The sequence below is a fragment of the Sturnus vulgaris genome, chromosome 25 (assembly GCF_052056855.1).
Source record: "Sturnus vulgaris isolate bStuVul1 chromosome 25, bStuVul1.hap1, whole genome shotgun sequence".
Taxonomy (NCBI): Eukaryota; Metazoa; Chordata; class Aves; order Passeriformes; family Sturnidae; genus Sturnus; species Sturnus vulgaris.
In genome coordinates, this window is record NC_142267.1 from 1,618,440 (window position 1) to 1,639,243 (window position 20,804).

General features: G+C 36.1%; 3 protein-coding genes across 11 annotated transcripts in view; 1 reads left to right on the forward strand and 2 right to left on the reverse strand.

The window, feature by feature from the left end:
* Positions 1-16,474, reverse strand: SDF4 (stromal cell derived factor 4). Of its 9 annotated transcripts, XR_015808438.1 has the most exons (9): positions 14,870-15,058; positions 12,922-13,350; positions 8,670-8,806; positions 7,631-7,744; positions 4,930-5,088; positions 3,104-3,279; positions 1,623-2,307; positions 1,345-1,423; positions 1-1,143 (listed from the first exon to the last, which is right to left on the reverse strand). XR_015808438.1 is itself a non-coding variant. In XM_088178834.1 (7 exons), the coding sequence occupies exons 2-7, from the start codon at positions 13,287-13,289 to the stop codon at positions 2,131-2,133; spliced, it is 1,131 nt and encodes a 376-aa protein (XP_088034960.1). In that variant the 5' UTR covers positions 13,290-13,350; positions 16,293-16,474; the 3' UTR covers positions 1-2,130. The 9 variants fall into 9 exon arrangements, 2 of the variants coding, with proteins under 2 accessions (XP_088034960.1, XP_088034959.1); XR_015808437.1 differs by lacking the exon at positions 1,345-1,423 and having other exon boundaries at positions 1-1,344; positions 1,956-2,307; XR_015808435.1 differs by having other exon boundaries at positions 1-1,482; positions 1,886-2,307.
* On the forward strand, positions 15,804-18,961 carry B3GALT6 (beta-1,3-galactosyltransferase 6). Its single transcript, XM_014885828.2, has one exon. It carries the CDS (start codon positions 15,819-15,821, stop codon positions 16,833-16,835), a length of 1,017 nt encoding a protein of 338 aa, XP_014741314.2. The 5' UTR covers positions 15,804-15,818; the 3' UTR covers positions 16,836-18,961.
* Positions 18,323-20,804, reverse strand: part of C1QTNF12 (C1q and TNF related 12) — a 22,332-nt gene continuing 19,850 nt past the window's right edge. The window contains exon 9 of the mRNA XM_088178836.1: positions 18,323-19,528. Coding sequence (XP_088034962.1) covers positions 19,493-19,528 — 36 coding nt within the window. The 3' untranslated portion in view covers positions 18,323-19,492. The remainder of the gene's footprint in view (positions 19,529-20,804) is intronic.

Genomic DNA, 20,804 nt, shown 5'->3' on the forward strand with positions numbered 1-20,804 from the left:
TTTCCAAAGCATGGAGAAAAATATTTAATGGAAAACAAAAAACAAAACAAAACAAAATATAAAACCTTTTATCCAAGGAATTTAATAAAAACATCAAATAAAGAGCAGGAAAAGGGACAGAAGGATTGCAATTCCTGTATTTACATTATATTAAGAATAAATTTAATCAAATAGAACATCTCAGATTTTCAGGAATTCTTTCCCAAAGAGGGGGTTTTCCCAGGAAAGATGGAAGCAGAGGAAAAATCCATTTTTTTTGGGACACAGATGTCTTCAGAGCTCACCCAAAGCCTGGGATCACTCCCAAATCATCATTAGCAGCTCATTAACAGCATTAATTAGCACAGAGTTCATTAATTTTAGCAGTGAATTAAGCAGCTATCAAACTCCATGGGAATTCCCACTGCTCTGTCCAAAGCTTAAATTCCCCAAAAAAAGTCCCAATTGTTTGGTTTTTGACAAGTCTGGTTTTTTTTAAAGCCATAATCTCCCATTCTCAGTGCAGATGTCAACAAAAAGATGTCATTTTATATTACTTTAATTTTATGTAATGTTATTTTAATTTACTTTTATTAATTTAATTCCAAAGAGTTTTTCTGTAACATTTCAAATAAATTCTTCTCCACACTCCCATGAAAAGAGGTGAAAAATTCCATTAAATTCCCAATAAACTCTTTAGGAAGTCAAGAAAAACACTGGAATTGAGTGTGGATATTCCCAGGAGGTCAAACATTCCTTGGAACCACCAAAATTCCCAAAATCTAACCTTGATTTGGGATCCCCTTTGGATCAGCAGCTGAAGGAAACAAGGGAATATTTCAGGATCCTCCCCAAGTAGAGCAGCTGGAATTCCAGCTGGATTCAACCTCACAAATCAAGGAGGAGAAAAACTGGAATTCAGGAATTTCTGCCTGCTGGGAAAACCATTCCAAGGAGCTGCAGATCCCAGGGAATTCCAGCTGGATTCAACCCCACAAACAAGGGAAGAGGAAAAACAGAATGCAGGAATTTCTACCTGGTTGGAAAATCATTCCAAGGAGCTGCAGATCCCAGGGAATTCCAGCTGGATTCAACCTCACAAACCAGGGAAGAGGAAAACCAGAATGCAGGAATTTCTCCCAGCAGGAAATTCACTCCCAGGAGCTGCAGATCCCACAGAATTCCAGCTGGATTCAACCAGGCAGGAGAACAAACCAAAACCCAGGAATTTCTACCTGGTTGGAAAACCATTCCAAGGAGCTGCAGATCCCAAGGAATTCCAGCTGGATTCAACCAAGGAGGAGAACAAGCCAAAATCCAGGAATTTCCACAATTTCTCCCAGCGGGAAATTCACTCCTAAGGACCTGCAGATCCCAGGGAATTCCAGCTGGATTCAACCCCACAAACAAGGGAAGAGGAAAAACAGAATGCAGGAATTTCTACCTGGTTGGAAAATCACTCCCAGGAGCTGCAGATCCCAAGGAATTCCAGCTGGATTCAACCTCACAAACCAGGGAAGAGGAAAACCAGAATGCAGGAATTTCTCCCAGCAGGAAATTCACTCCCAGGAGCTGCAGATCCCAGGGAATTCCAGCTGGATTCAACCAGGCAGGAGAACAAACCAAAACCCAGGAATTTCTACCTGGTTGGAAAACCATTCCAAGGAGCTGCAGATCCCAAGGAATTCCAGCTGGATTCAACCAGGGAGGAGAACAAACCAAAATCCAGGAATTTCCACAATTTCTCCCAGCGGGAAATTCACTCCCGGGAGCTGCAGATCCCGGGGAATTCCAGCTGGATTCAACCCCACAAACCAAGGAAGAAAACTGGGATGCAGGAATTTCTCCCAGCAGGAAATTCACTCCCAGGAGCTGCAGATCCCGGGGAATTCCAGCTGGATTCAACCAAGGAGGAGAACAAACCAAAATCCAGGAATTTCCACAATTTCTCCCAGCAGGAAATTCACTCCCGGGACCTGCAGATCCCAAGGGACGGACGGAAAACCCGGCAAGGACCCCGAGCGAGGAGCGGCGACAGCAGCGAACAATTCCCGCGGTTCCGAGCTCACTCCTTCCTTCATCCCTGGGATTATTTTATTTTTTTTTTTTTTTATGATGATGATGATGATGAGGAGGATGAGGAGAGGAAGCTCAGAACTCCTCGTGGACGTTACGGGCATAATCCATGAGTTTGCTGCCCGTGAAATATTCGCTGTATTTGAGGATCTCGTCCAGCTCCAGCTGGTGGTTCTGGTTCTCGTCGGCCACGGCGATCATTTGCCGCGCCTCGTTCAGAGCGTTGTGCTCGTTCATGGGATCCATGTATTCCTGAAAAAAAAAAAAAATTTAAAAAAGGAAAAAAAAAAAAAAAAAAAAAAAAAAAAAATCTCCTCAGCCCCGCCCCGGATGATCCTGCAGGTAATCCCCAGCCCTGAGTGGGGATAAAGGGCTTTAGGGAGTGGTTTCATGGGGTTTTTTTTTCTCTGTTTTATACAGGTATTTCAGATTTTTCAGCTCGTTTCAAGGGATATTTCTGGAATTTAGGCTTCAAATTAAACTCAGGATCAAATTCCATCAATTTTCAGGACCTAAATTCTATTATTTTTCCCTCTTTTCTCAGCTGTTCCTATAGAAATCCCAAATTTTCAGCTCATTCCAAGCAATATTTGTGGAGTTTGGGCTTCAAATTAAACTCAAGATCAAATTCTTCTTCCCAAGTCAACCTATCACATACAATTATAAAAAAATGAGCTGTAATTCAAGTATTTGGGGATTTTAATGCTAGATTTTAAATAAAATTAAAGTGCAATGGAAATACTCCATTTTTTAAGGAAACACTTATTAAAAATTGAGCTGTAATTCAAATATTTTAGGGTTTTAATGCTACATTCTAAATTAAAATGCAATGGAAATCTCCATTTTTTAAGGAAACACTTATTAAAAATTGAGCTGTAATTCAAATATTTGGGGATTTTAATGCTAGATTTGAAATCAAATTAAAATGCAATGGAAATACTTCATTTTTAAAGGAAACACTTATTAAAAACTGAGCTGTAACTCATTTTTTTTTTTGTGTTTTGAAGGTGTATTTTGAAATATCTGTGTGTTAGGGGTGGGGATTCACCTCCAGCTCCTCCATGGTGACGATTCCATCGTGGTTGGCATCGATGACCTCCTGGAATTCCCTCCTCCTGTCCCTCACCCAGTCATCATCGATGTCCTGAGCCTGCTGGTTCTCCACCGTGCCCACGGGCAAGGAGATGAATTCTGACAGGGTCAGCCTCTTATCCCCATCCTGGTCTGGAGGGAAAAACACAAAATATTCCTTTAATTCTGGTTAAAAATGGGAATTTTTGTCCTGATCGGCACAAAAAAAAAAAGCATAAAATGGTAAAATGGATTTAATTCCCATAAAAATGGGAATTCTGTCCTGGTAGATGTAAAATATATTTATTTAAATCCCATGAAAAAGTACAAAAAATTAAAATATATTTGTTTCATTCACATTAAAAAAATACAAAAAACTGAAATGTATTTGCTTAATTCCCATAAAAAAAAAGTTTAAAAAATTAAAATAGATTTGATTAGGACAAGGAGATGAATTCTGACAGGGTCAGCCTCTTATCCCCGTCCTGGTCTGGGGAAAAAAAACACAAAATATTCCTTTAATTCTGGTTAAAAATGGGAATTTTTGTCCTGATCGGCACAAAAAAAAAGCACAAAAAATTGAAATGTCTTTGATTAATTCCTGTAAAAATGGGAATTTTGTACTGATCTGTGCAAGAAATTAAAATATATTTCTTTAAATCTCATTAAAAAGTACAAAAAATATATTTGTTTCATTCACATTAAAAAATACAAAAAACTGAAATGTATTTGCTTAATTCCCATAAAAAAAAGTTTAAAAAATTAAAATAGATTTGATTAGGACAAGGAGATGAATTCTGACAGGGTCAGCCTCTTATCCCCGTCCTGGTCTGGGGGGAAAAAACACAAAATATTCCTTTAATTCTGGTGAAAAATGGGAATTTTTGTCCTGAGCTGGTAAAAAGCAAAACTGTCCCAATACCCACATAAAAACGAGAATCCAAGGATAAAATTCCCAAGGAATAAATCCTGGATGATCTCCTGCACCAGGAAATGCAGCAGCCATGGCTGGGCAAACCCTCCCAATAAATCCACATAAAAAATGGGAATCCATGGATACAATTCCCAAATTAAAACCCAGATAAATTGAATTTCACTATGAATAAAATCCCCCACAAAACACCAGTATTTATGCCCAAAACTTGTGGTTTTCACTCATAAAATCGGATTATTTAGTGAAAATCACTCCCGAAATCCACGTAAAACCAGGAATCCATGGAAGGAATTCCCAGGAAATAAAAGGATTACAGAGATCTCAGATGATCTCCTGCACCATGAAGGGCAGCAGCCTTGGCTGTGCAAATATAAAACCCAGAAATTCCACCACACCAAACCCTCCCAATAAATCCACATAAAAACAGGAATTCATGGATACAATTCCCAGGAATTAAAAGCAGGATTACCCAGGTCTCAGATGATCTCCTGCACCATGAAGTGCAGCAGCCATGGCTGGGCAAATATCATAAAAAAACAGCAACTCCACCACACCAATCCCTCCCAATAAATCCACATTAAAAATGAGAATCCATGGAAGGAATTCCCAGGAATTAAAAGCAGGATTACCCAGGTCCCGGATGATCTCCTGCACCATGAAGGGCAGCAGCCACATAAAACCAGGAATCCATGGAAGGAATTCCCAGGAAATAAAAGGATTACAGAGATCTCGGATGATCTCCTGCACCATGAAGTGCAGCAGCCATGGCTGTGCAAATATAAAACCCAGAAATTCCACCACACCAATCTCTCCCAAAACCCATAAAACCAGGAATTCATGGACACAAATCCCATAAAAAGCAGGATTACCGAGGTCCCGGATGATCTCCTGCACCATGAAGTGCAGCATTCCCCGGCTGTGCTCGGGGTGCAGGAAGCTCAGGAATTCCTGCTCGCTCAGCAGCAGGTCCGGGGGGGGATTGTCGGCCTGGTACCAGCGATCCTTCAGGTTATCCAGCACTTCCTGGGCTGCACGAAAAGGATTTGGGATTTGGGATTTGGGATTTCACCGAGCACCCCTCACCCCCAGCTCTGGGATTGCCCCAGCCCCGTTTCCAGATCTGGCCCAACCCCTCTCTGAGGTTTCCTTGGTGCCAGCAAAGTTGAGGAATTTCAGCTGGCAAAATCCAGTTTGTAGGATGGAAATTGGCACAATTCCATTTTTAGGATTTTAAACTATCCCAATTAATTTTAGGATTGAAATTGTTCCAATCCAATTTCGGATTTCAACTGTCCCAATCCAATTTTTAGGATTTCAAACTGTCCCAATCCAATTCAGGATTTAAATTGTCCCAATCCATTCTTTAGGATTTCAGCTGTCCCAATCAAATTTTTTAGGATTTCAACTGTCCCAATCCACTTTAGGATTTAAATTATCCCAATCCAATTTTTAGGATTGAAATTGTCCCAATCCATTCTTTAGGACTTCAATTCTCCCAATCCATTTTAGGATTTCAACTGTCCCAATCCAATTTAGGATTTAAATTGTCCTGATCTATTTTAGGATTTAAATTGTCACAATCCATTCTTTAGATTTTCACTTGTCCCAATCCACTTTTAAAGGATTTAAATTGTCCCAATCCAATGTTTAAGATTTAAATTGTCCCAATCCAATTTTTTAGGATTTAAATTATCCCAATCCATTTTTTAGGATCTCATTTGTCCCAACCAATTTTTAAAATCTGTCACAATCAATTTTGAAGATTTAATTTCTCACAATCCCTTTTATTTCAAGCTCTCAGTTGTTTAATCAATGATGGTTTTTAAGCCTGTATTTTGATATTTGGTATTTATTTATCACAATATTCAATATTTTTGCTGCAGGAAAAGTTGAATTGGAACAGAAGAGAAAAATCAGCACCAAAATCCCACGGAATTCTTTCATTTCATCCCACAATCCAATTATCTGCCAATACCCATCAATTAATTCAAATAAAACTTCTGATTATTGGGTTTGTATTATAATTATTGTATCACACTTCACTATTACATTTAAATATTTCATTTAAATATGATATATCTATATAATAATTATAATGTATATTTAATTATATATTATAGATTATAATATAAATATATAATATTACATGTACATTATATGTATTTTATATTATATATGCATTATAATTATTTATTATACTATTATTATAATTGTATTATGATGTGATTATATGTAATATAATGTAATATAATATAATATAATGTAATATAATATAATGTAATGTAATATAATGCAATATAATATAATAAATGTAATATAATATAATATAATATAATATAATGTAATGTAATATAATATAATATATAATTATGTATAATTATTTATATCATCATATAATTAATCATATAATTATAATGTTTTACACTCTATTTTAACACATTTTAATTCATTTCAGAAAGCACCTCCAAACTCCACACACCCTCGGGTGCTTTTTATTTCAAAAAATGAAAAAAAAAATTTTTAAAAAATCACTTTTACAGTGCTGAGAGGATGAAAAAAAAAAAAAAAAAAAAACCCCTCAGGAAGTGGAGGATGAATAATTTGATTTTCCTGACGAAGATTTTGGTGCTCAGGTGCAGCAGAAAGCGCTGAGTCAGCAGCCCCAGGTGATTTCCCTGCACATTCTCAGCTCTTTTTTTTTTAATTTTTTTTTTTTTTTAATTTTTTTTTTTTTTCTGCAATTTCTGTCGTGTGGTTTTGGGGTTTTTTTTTTTTAAATGGTTGGAAAATGTCAGCGAATCAATTCTGAAATGACTCATTCCTGCAGGGAAAGGGGCAAAGCAAAGGGGGGGGATTTTACAGGAAATTTCAATGGGGTTTTTTTTTTTAAAAGGAAAAAAAAAAAAACAACAGGAAAATTCCTCTTAAAAATTGGAATTTTTACGGTCAGGATGAATGGAGGATTTGTGTCTTCTGATTCCAGTTTTTGAAGGGATTTTAGAGGAAATTAAAATATTTTTTAAATGAGATTTCTCTTAAAAAATGCAATTTTCATGGCAGATTTCAGATCAGGATGAATGGAGGATTTGTCTCTTCTGATTTCAATTTTTGAAGGGATTTTAGGGGAAATTAAAATATTTTTTAAATGAGATTTCTCTTAAAAAATGAAATTTTCATGGCAGATTTCAGATCAGGACGAATGGAGGATTTGTCTCTTCTGATTTCAATTTTTGAAAGGATTTTAGAGGAAATTTCAGTATTTTTTTGAATGAGATTTTTTTTTAAAAAATGCAATTTTTATGGTAGATTTCAGGTCAGGACGAATGGAGGATTTGTCTCTTCTGATTTCAATTTCTGGGATGATTTTAGAGAAAAATTCAATTTTTTTTTAATGAAATTCCTCTCCAAAATTCCAATTTCATGGCAAATTCCCTTAAAGGATCAAACAGGACGAATCCAATTAAAAATTCTCATTTTCCCTGCATATTTTCAATGGAAAAAAAAAAAAGCAGAATTTTTGAATTTTTTAACACCCCAATTTTTTTATTTTCACCCCCACCCTGCACTTACTTTCCTCATCAATTTTTAATTCCTCGTTATTTTTGATTTTCTCTGCAATTTCCTTCTCATTGAAGCCTTTGCTTGCCAAGAATTTTATTTTATATTCATCCCATGACACGTGACCTGCAATTAAAGAGAATATTTCAGGATGGAATGATGAATTCTGGAATGATTTCAAAAAAATTTAAAAAAAAAAAAAAAATTAAATTCATAGAAAGAGAAAAATTCATGGAAAGAGAAAAATTAATATTAATATATAAAATAATATTAATATAAAAAGTCATATAAATTAATATAAAATTCATGTGAATATATAAATTCATATTAATATATAAATTAACATATAAATTAATACTAATATATAAATTAATATTAATGTAAAATTATATAAATAGAAAAATTAATATTAACATATGAATATTTATATATAAATAATACTAATATATAAATTAATATGAATGTAAAATCAATATAAATAGAAAAATTAACATTAATATATGAGTATTTATATATAAATAATACTAATATATAAATTAATATATAAAAATTAATATCTAAAAATAATATGAATATAAAATTAATATAAATAGAAAAGTTAATATTCTATATAAATATCAATATAAAAATTAATATTAATATGAAAATAACATTACTATAAAAATTAACATTAATATATAAATTAATATCAATATAGAAATTAATATCAATATAGAAATTGATATCAATATAGAAATTAATATTAACATATACATCAATAAATAAATTTTCATTTTTTTAATTTTTAAATCCTATTTTTAAGCCCAGCATCCCTGAATTTCAGGACTGACAAAAACCTGTCACCTGATTAATATTTGAATTTTTTTTTTTTTAAAAACCCACAAAGTTTTTGTGAAAAATCTGATTTATTTCTTTTTTTTTTTTGGCTTTTTGATGAACCAAACCACATCCTTTCCCCACGAAAATCAAAATATGCCATTCCCAACTCAACTTTTAGCAAAGAATTGAGTGAAAAATCTTTTTTTTTTAAAGGAAAAAAAATGGATTTTACCATCCCCATCGGGATCCACAGCTTTAAAATGAATTTTATTTTCCTCCACGGCCTCCTGGAAATGCTCATCAGTTTTTTCCATGATCCAACGTTGCATTTCCTTGGCACTGATTTTTTTATCTTTATTTATATCCACCCTAAAGAGAGAGAAGAAAAAAAAAAAAAATAAATTAAAAATAAGATTTAAATTTTGAGTTTAGGAAAAGAGGAAAAAAAAATCTGGGATTTTGGCAAAAAAAAACCAGAAAAAAAATTTATTTTTTTTTAAATTTCTGGGAGAAACAATTGGTAACTCGGCCTTGATTTGAGAATTAAATGGAAATAATTTAATTAAATTGAGAAATATTCAGGTTATTAATCAGTGATCAGATTTCATTTCATCACCAGTTCAAATTCTATTTCAAATATCATTAAAATCAGATTTAATTTTATCACCATTTCAAATTCTAATTAAAACATCTCAAACCCACTTTTTATAATACAAAATATCACTAAAAATGAGATTTAATTTAATTTCCATTTCAAATTCTATTTAAACCATCTCAAATCCACTTTTGATAATTCAGGATATCATTAAAAAATCTGATTTCATTTAATTTCCATTTCAAATTCTATATAAAATATCATTAAAAATGAGATTTATCACCATTTCAAATTCTATTTAAACCATTTCAAATCCACTCTTGGTAATTTAAAATATCATTAAAATCACATTTATTTTTATCACCATTTCAAATTCTATTTAGAGCAGATCCAACCCACTTTTTATAATTTAAAAAATCATTAAAAATGAGATTTAATTTAATTTCCATTTCAAATTCTAATTAAAAAATCACTAAAAAAGAGATTTAATTTCATTTCCATTTCAAATTTCATTTAAAACACCTCTGACCTATTTTTTATAATTCAAAATATCATTTAAAAATCAATTTAATTTCATTACCATTTCAAATTCTATTTAAACCATCTCAAATCCACTTTTTATAATTCAAAATATCATTTAAAAAATCTGATTTAATTTTATCACCCTTTCAAATTCTATTTAAAATATCACAAAAAATGAGATTTATCACCATTTCAAATTCTATTTAAAACATCTCTAAAATACTTTTTATAATTCAAAATATCATTAAAAAATCAGATTTCATTTCATCACCATTTCAAATTCTATTTAAAATATCACAAAAAATGAGATTTAAATTTATCACCATTTCAAATTCTATTTAAAATATCATTAAAATCAGATTTAATTTCATCACCATTTCAAATTCTATTTAAAACATCTCTAAAATATTTTTAATAATTCAAAATATCATTAAAAAATCAGATTTCATTTCATTAGCATTTCAAATTCTATTTAATCCATTTCAAATCCACTTTTTATAATTCAAAATATCACTGAAAAATCAGATTTCATTTCATCACCATTTCAAATTCTATTTAAAACACCTCTAACCTATTTTTTATAATTCAAAATATCATTAAAAAATCAGATTTAATTTCATCACCATTTCAAATTCTATTTAAAATATCACAAAAAAATCAGATTTAATTTCATCACCATTTCAAATTCCATTTAAAACACCTCTGACCTATTTTTTATAATTCAAAATATCATTTAAAAATCAATTTAATTTCATTACCATTTCAAATTCTATTTAAACCATCTCAAATCCACTTTTTATAATTCAAAATATCATTAAAAATCAGATTTAATTTCATTTCCATTTCAAATTCTATTTAATCCATTTCAAATCCACTTTTTATAATTCAAAATATCACTGAAAAATCAGATTTCATTTCATCACCATTTCAAATTCTATTTAAAACATCTCTAAAATACTTTTTATAATTCAAAATATCATTAAAAAATCAGATTTCATTTCATCACCATTTCAAATTCTATTTAAAACACCTCTAACCTATTTTTTATAATTCAAAATATCATTAAAAAATCAGATTTCATTTCATCACCATTTCAAATTCTATTTCAAATATCATTAAAATCAGATTTAATTTTATCACCATTTCAAATTCTATTTAAAGCATCCCCAACCCATTCTTTGTTCAATTAAAAAAAACCAAAACAAATTTAAAAAAAAAACCAAAAAAACCAAAAAAAGCCCCAAAACCCGAATTGAAAATCCCCAGGCAGGGCTTTGTTATCTCTGATTGTTGTTACTGAAACTCCAATTGTTCCACATCTGATTTGCATGGAAATGTCAATGAAATGTGAAAAATAAAATGAAAAACAACCGAAAAAAAATGAAAAAAAATTCAAATTTTAGTTTAAAGTCACCACTCACAGCAGGGAGGTGAAAACAACCCCCAAAAAATGAAAAATAAATGAAAAAAATGAAAGAAAAAATCAAATTTCAGTGTAAAGATCACAACTCTCACCAGGGTTTTAAAAAACTACCGCCAAAAAAATGAAAAAAAAATGAAAAAAATGAAAAAAAAATCAAATTTCAGTTTAAAATCACCACTCACAGCAGGGAGATACAAACAACCTAAAAAAATGAAAAAAAAAATTCAAATTTTAGTTTAAAGTCACCACTCACAGCAGGGAGGTGAAAACAGCCCCAAAAAAATGAAAAAAAAAATTGAAAAAAATGAAAAAAAAAAATCAAATTTTAGTTTAAAATCAAAACTCACACCAGGGAGGTGCAAACAAAAAAACGAAAAAAAAAAAAAATCAAATTTTAGTTTAAAGATCACAACTCTCACCAGGGAGGTGAAAACAACCCCAAAAAAATGAAAAAAAATCAAATTTCAGTTTAAAATGTAATCATTATTTGAATGAAATTCTATTTATTAATGAAAAGTTGGCAGCAAATAAAGCTCTGGAAGCCTCAGTTTCTCCCTGATCTGGTAGAAATTGAATTAATTTTAATTAAATGAATTTTAATTAAATGAATTTCTCACTCCAAAATGCAAATAAAGCAAATTCTGCCACCTGGTGTCTGAAAGTGCTGAAACAAATCCAGGTTTGAAAATTTGAATTCAAATTCCCAAATTTTGAAAATTTGAATTCAAATTCCCAAATTTTGAAACCATGACTTAAAATCCCCAATTGTGAAAAATATGGATTAAAATCCCCCGTTTTGAAATAGCAAAATTCTCAATTTTGAAATGGAAAATTCTCAATTTTGAAGCGTTAAAATACCCAATTTTAAAATACTAATTAAAATTTCCAAATTTGGAAAACATCCATTAAAACCCTCAGTTTTTAAATTTTTAACATTTAAAAAATCTCATTAACATTTAAAAAAATGTTAACATTTTTTTTAAAAAAAATTAAAAATTAATTATTTTTTTTTTAATTTTTGAAAACTAATTTTTAATTAAATTTTTAGAATTCATTTTAATTATATACCTATATTTATATATATTTATCTGTGTGTCCCTCACCTGTTGAAGATGTGTATACACATATTTATATATATTTATATATATTTTTATATAAATCTCTGTGTGTCCCTGACCTGTTGAAGATGTGTAGATCCATATATTTATATATTTATATATATATTTTATATTTATCTCAGAGTGTCCCTGACCTGTTGAAGATGTGGATATCCATATTTATATTTATATTTATATATTTATATATATATCCATGTATGTACCTGTTGAAGATGTGTATATCCATATATTTATATATTTATATCCACGATGTACCTGTTGAAAATGTGCAGATCCATATTTATATTTATATTTATATTTATATTTATATTTATATTTATATTTATATTTATATTTATATTTATATTTCTATCCATGATGTGCCTGTTGAAGATGTGGATATCCATATATTTATATATTTATATATATATTTTTATATTTATATCCACGATGTACCTGTTGAAGATGTGTCTATCCATATATTTATATTTATATTTATATATTTATATCCACGATGTACCTGTTGAAGATGTGTATATCCATATATTTATATATATTTATATGTATATCCATGTACGTACCTGTTGAAGATGTGTATATATCCATATATTTATATATTTATATGTATATCCATGTACGTACCTGTTGAAGATGTGTCTATCCATATATTTATATTTATATTTATATATTTATATATATATCCATGTACGTACCTGTTGAAGATGTGTATATCCATATATTTATATTTATATATTTATATATATATCCACGATGTACCTGTTGAAGATGTGTATAACCATATATTTATATTTATATTTATATATATTTATATATATCCACGATGTACCTGTTGAAGATGTGTCCCAGACGCCGCCGGTTGCCGTCGCGCTCTCCGCGCTCGAATCCCTGCCGGGCCCTGCCCAGGAACAGCTCCGGGTGGAAGTCCCGGTTCAGGCGCCCGTCCAGCTCCAGCTTCACCCCGTTCAGGTGCTCGGGGGGCACCAGCTCCTGCTGCATCCCCTGCTGCATTTCCTGCATGTCCTGCTGCATTTCCTGCATGCCCTGCGCGTCGCTGTGGCCGGAGGTGTTGGCGGGCCGCGCCCCCACGGGCGGCAGGAGCAGGGACAGGGACAGGGACAGGGACAGACAGACGGACACGGACAGACACACGGACACACAGGCCAGGCCGCACAGCACGGCCGCCCGCCGCTCCATGGCGCCCTGCTCGCCTTTATCCTCCTCCTCTCGGGGCTGCGACCGCCCGCGGGTAACAGATCTGAAAGGAAAAATAGAGAAAAAATATGAATTAAGGTCTGGTGAAAGAGGTCAAAGTGGGTGAAGTGATCTAACGGGAAAAAAAAACAAACTCTGAAGCAAGAGGACATTAATGAACAACTACAAACTAAAATAACCTATACATAATAGTATTAATTTATTTACATACAAATATTTACATATAGATACTTCTATAGATACAATTGTATATAATACAGTTCTATATATGCAATTATATAGATAACATACTTCTCTACATACAATTACATAACATACTTCTATATAGACAATTATTTATAATATACTTCTATATATACAGTTATATATATAACATACTTCTATATAGACAATTATATTTAATATACTTTATATTTGTGTATATATACACAATTATACATAATGTTATATATACTATAAAATTTTACATATTATATATAACTAGTAATTTATATACATATATTTATATATATACTTCTATATATACACAATTGCTAATAGATACATAACTATATATACGTCTATATATACACAATTTTACATAATATGTTATATTTATCATACATAATATTTTATATATATTATATAGTGGTTTATATATTATAATAATTTATTTTTATACATACACCTTTATGTATATACACACAATTATATACAACATACCATATATTTACTAATATAGACAATTGTATATACATTTATATATACTTATACATACACAATTATATACTATATATCTTACATACTATATATTATATATCTTATTTATTATATTTATAACATATTTATGTTATGTATTATATACTACATAAAATAGTTTAATTAATAATTTAATTAATAATTTTTACACATTTTTATAGCTACTTATATCTATACAATCATATAATTGTTTATCTATACACAATTATACATACAATGTACTATGTACTTACATATACATAGTTATATATAACATATATATACCTATATATAATTTTATATGTATCTTTATATAGTATTTTATATATATCTTATGCTATTTACTTCTATATCTACAAATATAAAAAATCTACACACAAGAAGAAATTCAGAGGAACCGACACAAAAATAGAGCAGTTTTAGATGTCAGACCTTTAAAAAGCCTGTTAAATAATAAATATATAGAATTAACGCATTAGTTTTCATTCTGCAGAGGACTTGGGAAAGGAACATCCTTGAAAATGCAGAAAAAGCCACGGGAGGATCCCAGAGACCCCAACAAAAAATGTTCTTTATAAAAAAAAAAATGTTGTTTTTGGAGAGGGAGGATTGAGGGAAATCCGGTCAGGTCCAAGAGAAAGCGGAGCCGGGAACAGCCAGGAGGCAGCGACAGAGCTGTCACAGAGCCACAAAATCCCAATATCCTGCCCTGGAAGTGACCCACAGGCATCATCCCACCCAATTCCCGACTAAAAAAAAATCCAAAAAAATCCCAAATCCAGCAGAGAGCGCGCCAAGGAACCCAAACCCCTCGGAGCCCCGCGGGAGGAGCCGCCCGCACTCACCGGGAGCCGGCCCGGAGGGAGCGGCCGCTGCCCCGAGCGCCGCGGGGAGGCTGAGCCTGAGCCCGAGCCCGGGCCCGGCCGCCCCTCACGGCCCCTCACGGCCCCGCACGGCCCCTCACGGTCCCTCACGGCCCCGCACGCCCCCGGACGGAGCCGCGGCGCTGCCAGGGCGGAGGGAGGCGGCCCGGAGACGGAAGTTTTGTCATTTCGCCTCAAGGGAGGCCCCGGCCGCCATCTTAGGTGAGGGCAGCCGCCATTTCCGGCAGTGAGGGGGCAAAGGGGCGTTTTCCTGGCGTTGCCGTCCTTATGTCGGTTTTGAACGCGGGGTTCGCCTCCTGCTTCCTGGCTGTGTGTGCGTTGCTGTTTTCATAGGATTATGGAATGGTTTGGGTCAGAAGGGACCTTAAATAGCATCTAATGGCAAGGCCTGCCATGAACAGAGAAGCTGTGAGCGCCCCATCCCTGAAATTGTCCAAGGCCAGATTGGACATTGAGGCATGGAGTAACCTGGGGTAGTGGAAGGTGTCCCCGCCCATGGCGGAGGGTGACACTGGAGGGGTTTTGAGCTCCATCCCAACTTTTATGATTCCATCTACACGGCACGGCCACGGCGCAGCGCCCAAACCCAAGATGGCGCCTCCTCGGCCATCAGGTGCCCTACCCCAAGATGGCGGCCGCCGCGTCAGGTGCTGCAGCCACCACCCCTTCTCCCGCCCCTTCCCCCGGTGTAGGAACCGCGGGAGCCGCGACCGGAGCAGGGACAGAACCGCCGCTTCCCGGAGGAGAAGGCGGCGAGCGCAGGAGAGCCATGAAGCCACCCCAGCGCGGCAGCGACGCGCGGTGAGCGCTGCTGCACGAATCTTGTCCCCTCCTGGTGGCCGTACCCCCGTTCCCGCCTAAACGCGGTGGGCGTGGCCGCGGAGCCGGCCGTGAGGGGCCCCGCGCTGCCATGAAGGCGCTGCGGCGGCTGAGCCGGCACCGCACCGCGCTGGGGCTCGGCGGCCTCTCCCTCTGCGCCGCCGTCCTGCTCTACCTCGCCAAGTGCACCTCCGAGGGGCTGCGCCCGCTGCCCGCGCCCCCCGCGCTCCCGCACAGCCAGCCCGGCCGCGGGGCCCGCGCCGCGCCCCCGCCCGCCGCTGAAGGCAGCGCCTTGCTGGCCGTGGTGGTGATGAGCGGCCCCAAGTACAGCGAGCGGCGCAGCATCATCCGCAGCACCTGGATGGCGGCGGCTCGGCAGGCGCCTCACGGCCACGTCTGGAGCCGTTTCGTGGTGGGCACGGCGGGGCTGAGCGCCGAGGAGCTGCGGAGCCTGGAGCTGGAGCAGAGCCGGCACCGCGACCTGCTGCTGCTGCCGGAGCTGCGCGATTCCTACGAGAACCTCACGGCCAAGGTGCTGGCTACCTACGTGTGGCTGGATGCGCACCTGGACTTCCAGTTCGCCCTCAAGGCTGACGACGACACCTTCGTGCGCTTGGATGTGCTGGTGGAGGAGCTGAGGGCCAAGGAGCCGCGGCGCCTTTACTGGGGCTTCTTCTCGGGCCGCGGGCGGGTGAAATCCGGGGGGAAATGGAAGGAGAGCGCCTGGCTGCTGTGTGATTATTACCTGCCCTACGCGCTGGGCGGCGGCTACGTGATCTCCGCCGACCTGGTGCGCTACCTGCGCCTCAGCAGGGACTACCTGAACCTGTGGCAGAGCGAGGACGTGTCCCTGGGGGTGTGGCTGGCGCCCATCGACGTGAAGAGAGTGCACGACCCCCGCTTCGACACCGAGTACAAATCGCGCGGCTGCAACAACAAATACATCGTGACACACAAGCAGAGCATCGAGGACATGCTGGAGAAGCACCAGACGCTGGCGAAGGAAGGGAAGCTCTGTAAGGAGGAGGTTAAACTGCGCCTTTCCTACATGTACGACTGGGGAGTGCCTCCCTCGCAGTGCTGCCAGAGGAAGGATGGCATCCCCTGAAAGGCTCGGGAAGAAGCCGCAGGATGATGGACTCTGCTCCGGAGAATCCCGTTCAAACGGAATTCTCGCCTCGGTTTCTCCCTCGGAACATTGGGCACAAAGGGTTTGGGATGCAGGCATGGCTGCGTTTAGGGAATTGCGGTTAATTGGAGTCAGGACCTCTGGAATTTCCCACTCCGTATCCAAGGACAGACTTCCCAAATCCCAGCCTGGTGCTGTGGATCCAGAATTCCAGCAGAACTGAGAGGGAAGAGATGATAAAATGGAAATTTTTGCCTCAGTTTCTCCCTCAGAATATTGGGAACAGATCGTTCCCATCGGGCACCGATCCCAAAGGCTTTGGGATGCAGGCCTGGCTGGGTTTAGGGAATTGCAGTTAATTGGAGTCATGGGTTAATTACTCTTTAAAAGATTTTGCACGATTTCGTTCTGGCATCCTGGGACTCCCTGGGAGCTGCTGACGTGGCATGGTTCAAGATGCTTAAAAAAAAAAAAAAATAATAAAGTGACAGAAAGCACAGAGAAAAAAAGGTCAAATGCCAGGATTGAAGGCAAATAAAAGGTGACAAAACAAAGAGAGTATTAAAAAAATCAGGGGGGAGAGAAGTGGAATGAAAAGTTTGAACAGATTCTGATGTTTATTTGCTAAAGGTCACGATAAGTTTGGTGCTGATAAGACTGAACTGAGGCTGCTGTTTATTCCCTGGCAAGGAAATGCCAGCTTGGCACACAGGGAAGAGCCCAAACTGGGAACAGGAGCAGGAAAAGGGATCAGCTTTTCCTGGGATGGCTGCAGGGAGAACTCTCTGGCACAGAGTGGAATGATTAAATCTGTTCATTTGTCTCTTTTTTTGCTGTTTGAAAGGCAATGTACATAAATCACCTGGCAGCTTCCAAAGGGAGGTGGCTGAGTTTTGGCAGAAATGGAATTTATTTTAATTTAGGAGATTTTTTTTTGGCTTTGCAAAGCCTCCAGGTGTTGTTTGGAGCTCATTTCCCTCCAACACTCAAGAACTCCCTGGCTGCTCCAAGACTTTGCAGTCTTCAAATTTAGATTTATTTTTAATACAAATGAGCAGGAATCGATCAATGGCAGTTCAAAAAGCATTTTTATCCCCAAAGATGGGGATTTAAGGTATAAAAATGAACTTTGTGCAGTCAAGAGAAAAAAAGTTCCCCCCACCCCAAAAATTCAACTTTGAGAAACTTCATTTCTCTTTTCAGCACGGTAAAAAAAAAAATCACATTTAGGTGCTCAAAGCTGGGAGAATTCCCTTCTTTTCTCCAAAAATTCCTTGTAGAGGAACTAAAATTAAATTAATTATCAGTGACACATCCACAGATGGGATTTTTCCCTCAGTCCTGGCTGCACCAAAATTATCAGAGCTCACACAGGACTCAGACATTATTTATTTCTCTCCAAACCTGGAATTCCAACATTTTTCAGTGGCAGCTGCTCCAAAATTTTTCCAGTCCCCTGTGCCAGCAAATGTAAAATTTCATTTTTTAAATGTCTTTTTTTTTGTGTGTGATTTTTTTTTTTTTTTTTTTTTTTTTTTGGTGTTTGTTGCACTCTGCACTTTCATTCCCATTCCATTCCCTCCTTCCCAACTCTGGCTGGAAGAGACAAATGGCAAAGAAAAATTGAAAAATTTAAAATAAAAACAAAAAAAAGCCAAATTCTCTTTCTTTTTGCTTCTTAGCAAAATTAGGAATTTTAGGAACACCAAAGGGATCGATTATGTTGGTCTTTTATTTTGTTACTCTCTTGTTTTAATTAATTAATTATTGAAGATTAAAAAATCTTCAGGTTTTTTTTCTATTTTGAGAATTTCAAGGCTTTTTTTCCCTAAAACAAAACTAAAATCCTGCAAAAACTCTTTATTATTTTAGCATGTTAAACCCTATTATTATAATTATTATTAAAATGCATGCTTAGGGATTACCAGGGAATATTTTATCCCAACATACCCTATTCCAAATGAGGAATTTTCCAAGATGACAGCAAACTCCAGGTTTTTTTAAACATCCATTTGCCATCTGAGGTTCATCAATGTTGTCTGTAAATGTGATTAATTACCTGTAATGTGAATATTTATTTATAATTATATTTATTTATAAATCTTGCCAGTGTATTCTCTTTATTTTCCCAAGAAAACTACAAATAAATGCATTTATTCCCAGAATAACATCCATTCTCCCATTATTTTATCCACCTTTACCCTTTTTTCCCCTGGAAAATCATAAATAAATCCAATTATTCCCACCATAACTTCCATTTTCTTATTATTTTATCCCACTCAGCCTTTTTTCCCTGGAAAATTAAAATAAATCAATTTGTTCCCATCAAAACATAAATGTTCCCATTATTTTATCCACAAAAATTCCAAATAAATCCATTTATTCCCAGAATAACATTCACTTTCCCAATATTTTATCCACCTTTCCCCTTTATTTTCCCTGGAAAATTCTTACCTGGGAAGCCAAATTATTTTAATGGGAATTTTTTTTCCCCCTGATTTCCTTGGAATCTTTACTCAAAAATTAAAATAATCTATTTTTTTTTCCCCTATAAATAATCAGGAATAACTTTGGGATTTTGCTGCTGATCCTTTTGGAATTTATTCCCAAATTTTCCTGCCTGTCCCAGGCAGTCGCTAGATGTCACTCCAAGCCTTTGGAAGTGTGAATTCCTTAAAAAAATAAAAAAGGGAATTTAACTCTCCAGGACTAAAATCGGGAGCTGTTTCCTGATTTTAACATTAAATAATTGGGGGAAAAGGGAAAGGAAAAAGTTTTCCAATTAAAAAAAATAAATTTATTGAGGACGGAGGATTATTATTCCATAGAATCAATGGAAAATTAATGCGGAAACCTAAAGAAAAAGCTTTGTGGAAACCCAAAACTGCCAGAATGCAGGAAAAATTAATAAAACGAACCAAACTAATTAATAAATTAATTTAAAAATTAATAAATGAACCTATGTGTCCCAAGTGCCACATCCTGGGGTTTTGGGGACACTTCCAGCGATGGGGACTCCCCTGAGCAGCTCATTCCAGTGCTTGGCCACCCTTTCCTGCAGGGAATATTCCCAAATATCCAAACTAATCCCAGCCTGGGGCTGTGGATCCAGAATTTCATAAGGATTGAGTGGGAAGAGACAATAAAATAGAATTTTTGCCTCAATTTCTCCCTCAGAACATTGGGCCCAAGGCTTTGGGATGCAGGCCTGGCTGGATTTGGGGAAGATTAATTGGAGTCAGGAGTCCTCTGGAATTTCCAGGACAAACTTCCCAAATCCCAGCCTGGTGCTGTGGATCCATAATTCCGAGGGAATTGAGTGGGAAGAGACAATAAAATAGAATTTTTGCTTCAATTTTTCCCTCAGAACATTGGGCCCAAATCATATCCCAAAGGCTTTGGGATGCAGGCCTGGCTGGATTTAGGGAATTGCAGTTAATTGAAGTCAGGAGTCCTCTGGAATTTCCCACTCCATATCCATAGAAAGATTTCCCAAATCCCAGCCTGGTGCTGTGGATCCAGAATTCTAAAATATTTGAGCAGGAAGAGATGATAAAATAGAATTTTTGCCTCAATTTCTCCCTCGGAACATTGGGCCCAAGGCTTTGGGATGCAGGCCTGGCTGGATTTCAGGAATTGCAATTAACTGGAGTCAGGATTCCTGGAATTTCCTACTCCATATCCATTTAAAGATTTCCCAAATCCCAGCCTGGTGCTGTGGATCCAGAATTCCATAAGAATTGAGCAGGAAGAGATGATAAAATGAAATTTTTGCCTCAATTTCTCCCTCAGAACATTGGGCACAAAGGCTTTGGGATGCAGGCCTGGCTGGATTTCAGGAATTGCAATTAACTGGAGTCAGGATTCCTGGAATTTCCCACTCCATATCTATGGAAACACTTCCCAAATCCCAGCCTGGTGCTGTGGATCCAGAATTCCAGCAGAACT

Excerpts from the sequence above, each read along its gene's own strand:
- SDF4 (XM_088178834.1), bottom strand. The coding sequence starts at position 13,289 with ATGGAGCGGCGGGCGGCCGTGCTGTGCGGCCTGGCCTGTGTGTCCGTG. Across the intron at positions 7,745-8,669 it reads TGTGGATCCCGATGGGGATG|GTCACGTGTCATGGGATGAA; the intron begins GTAAAATCCATT and ends CTTTAATTGCAG. Across the intron at positions 5,089-7,630 it reads ATTAAAAATTGATGAGGAAA|CCCAGGAAGTGCTGGATAAC; the intron begins GTAAGTGCAGGG and ends CTTTTCGTGCAG.
- B3GALT6 (XM_014885828.2), top strand. The coding sequence starts at position 15,819 with ATGAAGGCGCTGCGGCGGCTGAGCCGGCACCGCACCGCGCTGGGGCTC.